At 30.1% G+C, this 11563-nt stretch overlaps 1 protein-coding gene across 2 annotated transcripts; it reads right to left on the bottom strand.

Annotated features, from left to right (window-relative positions):
* Positions 1 to 8928: 8928 nt before the first annotated feature.
* Positions 8929 to 11542, bottom strand: LOC106786258 (mitogen-activated protein kinase 1). 2 transcript variants are annotated; one of them, XM_014747443.1, is made up of 8 exons: positions 11363 to 11542; positions 10590 to 10716; positions 10368 to 10478; positions 10034 to 10285; positions 9780 to 9947; positions 9512 to 9700; positions 9291 to 9426; positions 8929 to 9200 (listed from the first exon to the last, which is right to left on the bottom strand). In XM_014747443.1, exons 1-7 carry the CDS (start codon positions 11485 to 11487, stop codon positions 9298 to 9300), a joined length of 1101 nt encoding a protein of 366 aa, XP_014602929.1. In that variant the 5' UTR covers positions 11488 to 11542; the 3' UTR covers positions 8929 to 9200; positions 9291 to 9297. The 2 variants fall into 2 exon arrangements, with proteins under 2 accessions (XP_014602929.1, XP_014602930.1); XM_014747444.1 differs by having other exon boundaries at positions 8938 to 9227.
* Positions 11543 to 11563: the final 21 nt, after the last annotated feature.

Here is an 11563-nt window from a genome sequence, read left to right as displayed (position 1 = left end):
TATGTAATTAAAAAACACACACACTAATATTTATATATATAATATTACACGTGTAACATATTTATATCTATATCTATATATATAGATAAATATATGGTTATATATGTATGTATGCGTATAACACTTCTGTACATACAATTAAGCAACAATAATAATTATTAATTATTGATAATAGTATCAAATAATAAATAGCGAATGCAGCGAAACAATAAAATGTTGAATATTTGTCTTTTTCTTTTTGTTGTTGTGCGAACGATAATGAAAACGATTAAACATTAAGTTGTGAATATATATACTTTATAAATTATAATAATAATAATAATAATAATAATAATAATAACAAAATACAATCGTAATATGTAGTTATAATATTGTCTGAAGACGAGTACCATGTATAATTTGAATGATTCCGCATCATGGTATAAATATTATACATACAGTAAATGGTAAGACGTGCACGATGATATATACGTATATTTAAAAAAAAAAACTGCCGTGGTAATGAATTTTAACTTTAATTATTGTTTCTCGATTATTATTCTTGTTAGCATTTTTATTATTATTATTATTATTATTATTACTACCTTTCTATAGTAAAAAAAGAAAGAAATTAAATTTCATTTACATTACTTTATGATCAAAGTTCATAGGTGACGATGAATGTGAGTGAATAAATTAAGAAGAAACAAAAGTAAGTAAGAAAAGCAAGAGAAATATTAACAATAAGTGAAGATATATGCCGTGATTCATCCATATATTTATTAATTAGATAAAGAAGATATAAATACGAATGAAACGATAAGAATAATAATGGTTAAACATTAAATAAAATAAGTGGAAGATGAAAGAAATTTTTGCACATTTTCGAGTCAGGTTTTTAATAAAAAAAAAATTAAACTTAAGCGATTCGGCACTATAATAGTAATAATAATATAATAATAATAATAATATATACATATATATCATCTTATTAGCAATGAAAAATTGAACGAATGACTAAAGGGATGCTGGTGGTTTAAAAAAAAAACGAATAAAATGAAAACTGAAGTCAAAATTTTCTTTACCCGTCTGCTGTACCTACGTAGGCCTGTAATGTGTATAATTCTGTGAGATATAAGGAAATAAATAATTAAAGGAATAAAGAAGGGTGAATAAAAGCACACGAAGTAAAAAAGAAAAAAGTGGAGATAAAAAAGAAGAACGAGAAGAGGAAATACTACGCACTTTTCATATATGCATGATTTATAAGTTTTAATTTTTAATAATTCAAGGAGATATGAGAGATATGTTGTATGTGAATGAATTATTGGTTATTTAAATTGATGTTTTCAAATATCAAACCTGGCCTTGTCATTTTTTTCTACAACTCACAATCCCCCGTAAGCCATGTGATTTATTTATATTGTTATTATAATTAATAATAATTTTTGGTTGACTAGAATGTTGACCGTCAAGACGTTGGAGCTCTATAAAATTATTCAAAGGATTAAATTAAAAGAAAGACAAAAAGAGATACAATATAAACAGACACAGTGTAAAATCGAGATTGATCAATTGGCCAATAAAGCCGCACTTTTTATTAGCGTAGGTAATAATATTCCTGAATAATAATTTTCAAATACAGTTAAGTCGAGATAATAGAGATTTTTAAATACATATATGTATGTATATGTATATTAATGTACACATATAACAATCATTTGGTAAATGATTTGCGGCGTGATAAACGAACAACCGACTTTATTTTTCTTTTTTTTTTTTGTTGAATTTTCTTGTTTTTTCTTTTATATATCTTTTTGTTGTGATTTTTTTCCTCTATTCCAAAACCACCGCGATACCATTAATGCAGCTTTTCTCTCTCTTTCTAACACGCTTCTAACTACACTTACAATTTGTATTTCCTTTCGCTCTTTCGTAACATCGCTCCGTGGTTATTATTATTGAAGTAATTAATTCATTAATTAATATATAAATCGCTAAGCACTGCTTTTACAATTGTTGAAAACACACGTGAACAAACGAATGCTCCCGTCAAAAATTGTACTTTTTTTCGACGCATATTCTCTCTCTCTCTCTCCCTCTCTCGCATTCTCATTCTCTCTCGCTCTCGCTCTCGCTCTTTTCTTCTCACCTATTGTTTATATTTGTACATTTGATTAAACGAAAATTGTAGGGTACAACAAAACGGAAAGTATTCATTCGAAAGTACTAATAATAATTCATTTTGATCACGCACACACACCATCATCATTCACGATCATATTATAATCGTCGCATCGTATATATTTTTTGTATTTGCTTGCTTCAATAATTATATATTTCTTATTATTTTTTTGTTTCTTTTCCCTTTTATAATTTTTCGTCGAATTTCAATTATTATTTTTTTTTTCTTCTACTTTTTTTTAATTAATTTCTTCGCTCTCGCATAACTAATACGTGATACGACGTGTTGGGCCGCCTAATGATCTGAACTTTAGTTGTTTGAATCTTCGAAAATTATCGATAGAGATTCTTCTAATCGCAATTATGTTTTTCCTTGCTCTTCCCCTTATTCTTAATCCTCCAACCCCCTACCCACCTCCTCCTCCTCCTCCTCCTCCTCTCTCCACCACCACCACCACCACCACCACCTGTATTATTTTTTTCATTCCTCCCATTGTTTTTAATAACTTCATTTGAAAGGCAGCACGTTGGTTTTTAAACACGATACTCGGCGCGTGTTATTTCTGAAATGATATTATTTTACTCCTCCTTTCTCGTCTGGTCTTCTCTACTTTCTTTCTTTTATTTCTTTTTTTTTTTTTTTTGTTATTTTTAATTATTATTATTAATTTTTTTTATTGTTGTGTTGTCTTTCTAAACGAATTCACCTCAGCAGATTTTACGAATTCATACTTTGTCGTATACGTTCAACGTTGCGATTTGTATTATTCCGTCTTTTTTTAATGATTAATAATGATTTTTTTTTGTTGGTTCTTGCTTCCTTCCAATAGCTACGAGATTAAATACTTTATTGTGTTTTTTTTTGTTCGTTTCTTGTTGCGTTTTATTTGAATCGAAAAATAACGATCACGTTGTACTGTGCTTTACGTCCGCGTCTTATTTTTTATGTAAAATATAATATGTATTTATTCATTTAAATGTAAATATCTTAATAAAGAATATGTTGAGATATAGGATAGCGCGCGCGCACTGTTGATGCTGCAAAGATTGAACTCGTAAAAATAGCGAATTAAATTGCTCATACTAGCTCGATTCGTTCTATCGAACGGTAGAAGACACGATCTTGAAATAATTGACCTTCGCGAACTTCGAACATTGTGCTTTTTTCCTCCTGTTTCCCTGTTTCACCCTTTTTTTTCTAGCTATCTCCTAGCACGCAAATATCCCGCGATAAAAAGTAGGCTACTGCAATAATTATAGAACTTACTTAGAGGTAGTCTATAACGATTTATCGACCCCGATATATAAAAATAATCCCTGGAAAAAAGTCTCTCCAATGCGAACGAACGCGAGAGAATGCATTAATTTGTTTTGTCTTGTTTTTTTTTTTTTATAATATTCAAAAGGAAAGAGTTAAACAAACACAAAAAACTAAAGGGAAAAAAAAACATAGTAAATGCGAATGTTTTCTTTCGTTAGCTCGACTTACGCTTACGTATTTTTTTTTGTTTTTTTTTTTTTTATATACTTGGTCGACAAGAATCTAAATGTGAATTTTTGTCAAAGCTACGATTTACAATTCTATTTTTGTCGTCCTTTCTTTCTTTCTTTCTTTCTTTCAAGTCTCACGCGTTTATTCTATTTTTGTATATTTTCAAAGGTTTCACCTAATCGCGGGATTTACGACGACGACGACAACAACGACAACGATTAGTCATCGTCGTGTCATTTTTCTCGTCCTCGTCATAATTTTCTTATCTTTCATGGAATTGACAGGGTTTTGTCTCTCGAGAGAGAACGTCTAATTCCTGACAAGTTTCATTTTCTCTTTTTTCTTTTCCTTTGTCCTTTATTATTTCTTATATTTCGACGATTATATATTTTGAAATGCCAGTCACTTTTGCAACAGTCCACCGGCGACTTTGGAAAAAGCGACGGGAACATTTGTGTTTCATTATTTTATCGTCGAGTATCTATATTTATAAGAAGGAGAACAAGAGAACTATATAGTCGTGTTGACAAAATAAGCGAGCCAGCGAATGAGACGAATTCAAATCGGGAATAATCACATTTTGTATTCTCTTTTTTCTTCTTCTTTTCTTTTTTTAATCTGTTTTTTCCTTTTTTGTATATTTTTTAATATTTTAAAATTTTTTTTCTTAATACTTTGACACGTAAAAGACACACTATTCAAATGCAATTGTCTATATCTCTCTATAAATTACAGCAGAGAAAAATTCTTTCGACGCATCGTCAGAGTCACGACGTTTATCCTAAAATATTAATCAAGTTCCTTAAAACTTACTTATCTTTCTTTCATTCGATTCATTTCCTTTCCTTTTTTTTGTATTTCTTTTTTTATATATATATATATATTTTTTATTTAAATGACGAATAACATCGGAAATCCATAGATGAAATATTCTTTTAATAATCGGATATATAAGATATGAATCGGCAACAACAACAGATACACGTACGTAACGTTTAAGTACATATATTAGGCCTGATGATATTAGTAATAATAATAATTATAATAATATAATAATAATAATAATAATAATAATATAATAATAATAATAATAATAATAATATTATTTATATATATATTTATATATAATTTATATCGAAATTCTCGGTAAAAGGACGCGGAGCTTCGATGGAAGAGAGACGAGAAGAAAATATCCAAAACCAAACGCCACCTTTTTTCTTCTTCTACTTTTTATTCATTTATTGTATTTTTGTCTTGTTTTTTTTTCTCTTCGACGAATTAAATAAAAATCTACATTTTGTTCGCGTCTCTCTCTCTCTTTCTCTTCTCAACGCCTAATCTTTTCAACGAGGATACTTATGTTTGTTTGTTTTTTACACTCTACCATTCGATCTATCATCATAATCATCACCACCATCATCATTATCGTCATCATCATCATCATCATCAAAACGCAGTCATTCACAACTTGCACTCTTAATTTTATTAAGATTCGATTAAAGCGTTTTTTTGTCGAACGCCCGATTATTTGAAGTAATCCTTCGATTCATCGCTGATAGAACGCGTGATATGAGAAACCTGGATCATTTTCTAACTTTTTCTTTTAATTTTAATGTTTATTTTTCTTTTTCTTTTTCTTTTTCTTTTGTTTTCTACTTTCCTTTCCTTCTTCATCTTCGTGATCAATTATCGAGCGATTGGAAAACGAAGAAGGAATTTTCTAATCTCGTAGTATGATTTGTACCATCTAATAAAACGATCGATAATGATAATAACACCGGATCACACGTGATCGAACGTAGGTATGTATGATGTAAGTATGTAATTATGTAAAATGTATGTATAAGATGTAATAACTACGTAGATGTTAATGGAAAAGGAGCGATTTTCTTTCGGTATTTCAATTTTTCAATACCGTCAAAATGTCGTGCGAAAAATTCGATCCTTATAATTTTATTCATTTATTTCTTTTATATTTTTTTTTGTTTTGACTTCTGCCGTCCCATATTTTTTCTTTTTTCTTTTTTTTTTTACGTTTACGTAATTTTTTATACCCGAAAATTTACTTCACACCTATATTTTTGTCGTTTATTTCTTTTTCTTTTTTTTACTCTTTTATTATTTCTTTTTTTTCTCGTGTAAATTTCCCGACGTTTCGTTTAATCCGCCGACACGTCTCGGAAAGATCGACACACATCGATTGTAACGATAAAAGCTAAGAGAAAAGGGAATGGTCTTATCTAAATAGAAGAAATATTATGCACGTAGTATTTTTTTTTGTTTTTATCGAGAGAGAGATTTTTAATTGAATTCGCGTTCCTGTTTTATTTTCTCTTTTTTAAACTCTTTTTTTCTTTTTCTTAATTATTATTATTATTATTATTATTAGATATTTTTCTATATAACTTTTCCCTCCATTTTTTTCCTGAAAAGGGCCAACTATGAACGATCTTTTTATTTCGAGGAAGAAGAGAAGGATGCTCAGCAGGTCCAAAAAATGAATGCACGTTTTACTTTTTTTTCGTCTGTCTTAGAAAAATAAAAAAAGAAAAAAAAGAAAAAGAAATAATAAAATAAAATAAAATAAATAAATCGTCGTGTGTCACTAAGCGTTCGATATAAAATCGGTCTCGTAGTGTTTATTACTTCTCAAGGGCACAACTAGTATTCCCAAGTATAAAAAAAGACACGTTCACCAACCGTCCTGACCACCACCGCCCAATGCATATGCTCGATTGAGTTTAATCGATAAATTGAAAAGAGAGATTGATAGAGTAAAAGAGAAAGAGAAAGAGAAAGAGAGATGACTCGATATAAACAAAAAAGAGAACTTCTATCTATTAATAAAACTCATCAAACTCAGAGAGCAATTTTTGAGTTAAACTCTAAGCTAAATAAACCGTCCGAACAGAAAAGAAAGAACGAGAGATCAATTAAATCAATATATTCCTTAGATTTTATATTGTTTGAAATCGTCGAATGTAGTTGCAGAATTGAAAGTCCGATTAAAAGAAATTTGATTTTTTTCTTGAAACATGTTAAAAACAAGTTAACGACTTCGCTTTGCCCTTCAAACTTATTTTTTCTTGTCTCGCAAACTCTTTCTCTTTCTTTTTGCTACTCTCTCAGAGAGTATTCTAAACGTCGACACAAGGCCGTATCGACTTACTCCGACTTTCCTTCTATACGCGAGCCTCGCTCGATTATCAAAAATAAAACCACGTTTTAAAGTGTATGTGTGTGCATTTATTTATGTGGTTAGTCATAGTCCTCCTCGTCTTTTTTTTCGTCATTGTCAATGTCTGTAAAATTTCTCTCACGTATTTTTTAAATTCAAATTAAAACATTCATAACGCGAGCAAGTATTCAATTAATTTACACCGGCCACGTTAAATGTAGTATCGATCATAATCTCCAATTGTCATTTTATTTTTTCTTTCTTTTATATGTAATTATTTAACAAATAAAATCAAATCTGTTTCCTTAATTTCGTCTCTTTTTTGTTAATCGTTCTACGTGTACGTGTGCGCGTATGTTAATGTGTTTTTGTTTGTTAATTAATTATTGCTAAATAAAATGAGAAACAACGAAACTCCGATAATTCTCTCGCGTAGTCACTCGTATTAACTAATTCTTTTTTTAAAGCTTTTGATGCAAAGTTGGACTTGATTTCTTCGTAAAGCTTAAAAACCTCTTCACAAAGAAACAAAGAGACTTAGTCGTTTGGTTATCGCTTTCGTTTCCACGCTTTTGGTTTCCTCTTCAAAATATATGTGTATGTACACATGCATATATTCATCCATATACACGTACACATATATTTCTGTTACCACCTTTTCTCCTCCATCTACTCATCCTCCTTCTAACCGCATAAAAATTCTTTACCGCAGATGACATGCTTTTATTTGTGCACGTAAAATCTATGGGTGTGTGACTTGCTCCTTTTGTTGTTGTTGTTAATGTTGTTTCCTTTGTTAATCATATAAATAAACCCCTTTGAACTCGGATTCTCGCCGATGCATACAATAAATGTAGATGACACATCCCAGTGCAAAGGGTTCATTCTAATATCGTGTGTACATGTATGTATATGTGTATGTGGTGTGAGAGTTTATCTTCTACTCGCTTGAAGAAATAAATTTAACTACACTTTCTTTTTTTTTCTTTTTTTTATGGTATCAAATATTTATGCAGATTGAACGGATTGATTGATAATGTTCAATGTAACACGTTGCTAAGAAAATCAGGACGCGTTATAAAAAAAAATTAACTTCAAGGATACCTTATATATATATATATATATAACAGGTTCGCTAGGAAATGAGTATTTGAAGCATAAGAGAATCTTCTTCTAATCCTGATCCGTCTAATTTATCAGAGAATCAGGGAGCGTTTCTTTTAAAGCTTTGAAACATTCGACGTATATTTTATATTATATCTATGGGATTTTGTATTTATTTCATTATTTTTTCTTTTGATTAAAATCAAACGTTTCATCAGGTGCGCGCTAATGAATTTTTAATTAAGTTTCCCTAAGCTTCAAATAATCATCACGTATGCAAGAATGGCAGTATCCTTGACGTTACTGCTACGATCGGCTCGACGAAAATTCTGATGCAATTAAGTATATTTAAAGTAAATGAGATGATAAAAAAAGAAATTTAAAAAATAAAATTTAAATAATATTATCCTTCGTAGAAATGAATCGTCTTATCGAGATTAGATGAAAATCTTTACACCGTTCTCGGAATTCTGGAAGCTACTTCGAAAATGCTCTGGTAATTAATCTTCAATCTTATCTTGTACAATAAAAGAGAGATACAATCGGCAATAATAACTAATTAAATTGCTTCGTGTAACATTAAAAAAATAAAATAAAATAAAAAAGAAATAATAATTTAAAAAAAGCCAGAACCTCTTCGCAACAATCGTATATAATCGCATATTCGAATATGAATGAATTCGAATAATAAATATACACCATTTTCGAAGTCTCAGTGCACAATTGTCGTCGATTGATCAATTGCATTATTTTAATCTTATCTTCGAACATCGCACACAAACACATCAACCGCATCTTCATTTACTCGATAATTAAATCACAGACAGTGTAATGACGATGATTAACAATAAATCGTTAATTAGCATAATGTGTGTGTATGTATATATAATTAGGGATAAATAAAACTTATTGTACAAATGAAAATTATTATACGTATTATATATATATACATATATAATACGTATACATGTAACAAAAAAACACTGTAATATTTTTTTTCTTTTCCTTTTCTTTTTTTCCGGTAGAGACGCGTGTGAATGTACAAGTGTGTTTTTTTTTTATTGGGCATAAACTCTCGTTACCCGAATGATTGATTGTTAACTGCAGGACTAACCTTTAACAAAATTTCCTCGTTCATGTTTCTCCTAGTTAATAGGACAACAGCTGGTCAGCTATAGGAAGTATCTTTCTATTACTTCTTTCACTTATCTCACACTTTCCTATTCTTCTTTTTTTGGTCATCCTATGAACTTGCAGTTGTAGCTGAAATCGTTGGTAGGAGCTTCAAATCTATAATTTTGTTAATAAATATTTTTAAATGACAAAATAGACATTTTTTCTTCTTATAATTACCAGTAAACTAAATCGCGTTTAGCTGTTGGTGATTTTGTTGAAATAGTAAAGTTTCTTCGAATATATACTCCTTTAAAGTCTCTTTTGGAAGATCATCCAACTCCATGTCAAATCTAAATGGCTCCTCTGCGACAGGCTAATGGAAATACATAATCTCATTAATTTCGTTATAATATTCTAATTATGAAATTAATCAATGCGAATGAAAATAAAATATTCACCTCATCAGATGGATCATAGTACTGTTCCAAATACGGATGTGCCAATGCTTCGTCCACTGCGATCCGTTTATCAGGATTGAATGTAAGCATTTTATCCAACAAATCTAAAGCTCTTGGATCAGCCTTTGGGAACAAACTTGTCCATGGTACCTTTGGCTTGAAAGGTAATGATTCAAGATAATTGCGTGCCTGTAATTATAAAATTTACTATTGAATAAAAAAGAATGCATAAGAAATGCAACAAGAGGGAGAACATATTTTCCATTACTTTCTCGTTTATGACACAATCTAAATCATCTTTAGATGGAGATCCAATTACACCAAGGATATGATTAAGCTGATCCAAGTAATGTTTACCGGGAAATATCGCTCTTCTGGATAACATTTCAGCAAGGATACAACCTACCGACCAAATATCTATAGATTTTGTATATCCCTGTAAATAAAAAGAAAATTTAATATAGAAAAATATAAACACATCAAAGATAATATTTATTCTTTTAATTTATTGTATTCATTTACCTTTGAATTGAGCATTATCTCTGGAGCTCTATACCATCTGGTAGCGACATACTCTGTAAGGAAGCCAGCATGATTGTGCTCCGGATCTGCCACTCTGGCCAAACCAAAGTCACAAATTTTAAGGTCACAGGTGGTATTCAAAAGTAAATTGCTTGGTTTGAGATCTCTATGCAAGACGTTTGCAGAATGAATGTACTTTAACCCTCGAAGTATTTGATAGAGAAAATAACATACGTGATCATTGCTAATAGCCTGAAAGTAACAACGCATGTTTAATATCAATCTTACATTATTTATATGTTATTCCTTCTTCGCTTATATAATAAACACTCACTTGCGTTTTAAGAAGCTTATACAAATCAGTTTCCATCAGACACTGAACAATATACACATCTTTCATTTGCTCTATGGTAGGTGCTCTTAATATATTTCTTATATCTATTATCTGTGAAATCAAATGAAGAGAGCGTTAAGTTATTGTCAGAATTCTAAATGAATGATTTTTGTTTACCGCAGGAAACAGAATAAATATGAAATGTTGTCTCTTCGAACTTACATTCTCATGTTTAAACCTTGTCAAAATTTTAATTTCTCTTAATGTTCTTTGGCTGTAAGTTTGATGTTCGAAGGGAGAAATTTTCTTAATAGCTACTTTTGTTTTTGTTACATTATCGTAAGCGGATCTGCAAAGAGAATATTATATTTTTGTAATAAAAAGAAAGTTAATTCAATAAGTTAAAAATAAAAAATGTATTAAAATGAAATAATAAAGCAATGAGAATGGTTATATTAATCTATCTTCTATAGTTCTTTAACTTGGGATCTCAAATAGATTATATTGTTTTCGATTACACGGTGTTTTCCAATCTCCACAAATAGCACATTGTAATCTTCCTATATATATATATATATATATATATATATATATATATATATATGTATGCGTGTATGTATGTGTGTAGGATAATAAAAATGATTAGTGATCCGATAAACAATTCAAACAAAAACGATTATCTTTTTTATCGCTTTGTGTCGCGTAACCTCGAGTAATATTAGTGGTAAGAATAAAGGGGTGTGACGTGAATTTAAAAGTCGCGCCAAAAAGTAACAATAAGCGCCGACAAAAAGCACGTAATTACGATGGAAAATAAATATTCCTATGCTTTTAAATCTCGTTCGATAATATAAATGCAAACAAACGATTAATACAATACGTAATTTATCCAACAATCTGATTTAAAATTGTTTATCTCGTAGTCTGTCACGCAGAGTGGACGTATCGACGAAACTCAACACAAATGACAGCAAATTACGAAGGATGACACTTACACGACCATTCCATATGCACCCTCGCCCATATACGATAAATTTGTGTAACGCGGACCAACTTCAAACATGTGACCGCGAACAATTTCACAATTTGGATTCACGGCCGTAGAACCTTCACCCGCCATTTTGACAACTACTTTAAGGTTCTGCCGACGTTTGGAGAAGAGCCCCGAGCGACTCCACAAACTCATATATATTATA

This window comes from Polistes canadensis, unplaced genomic scaffold (genome assembly GCF_001313835.1).
Source record: "Polistes canadensis isolate GaletaPanama2010 unplaced genomic scaffold, ASM131383v1 scaffold_70, whole genome shotgun sequence".
NCBI classification, from domain to species: Eukaryota; Metazoa; Arthropoda; class Insecta; order Hymenoptera; family Vespidae; genus Polistes; species Polistes canadensis.
Note: the sequence above shows the minus strand (reverse complement) of the source record. Positions and strands in the feature narration are given on the sequence as shown.

Coding starts and splice junctions, on each gene's coding strand:
- LOC106786258 (XM_014747443.1), bottom strand. CDS start 11,487: ATGGCGGGTGAAGGTTCTACGGCCGTGAATCCAAATTGTGAAATTGTT. Junction 10,717..11,362: donor GGTGCATATGGAATGGTCGT/GTAAGTGTCATC, acceptor TTCTCTTTGCAG/ATCCGCTTACGATAATGTAA. Junction 9,701..9,779: donor ATTGTGTCATAAACGAGAAA/GTAATGGAAAAT, acceptor TTATAATTACAG/GCACGCAATTATCTTGAATC.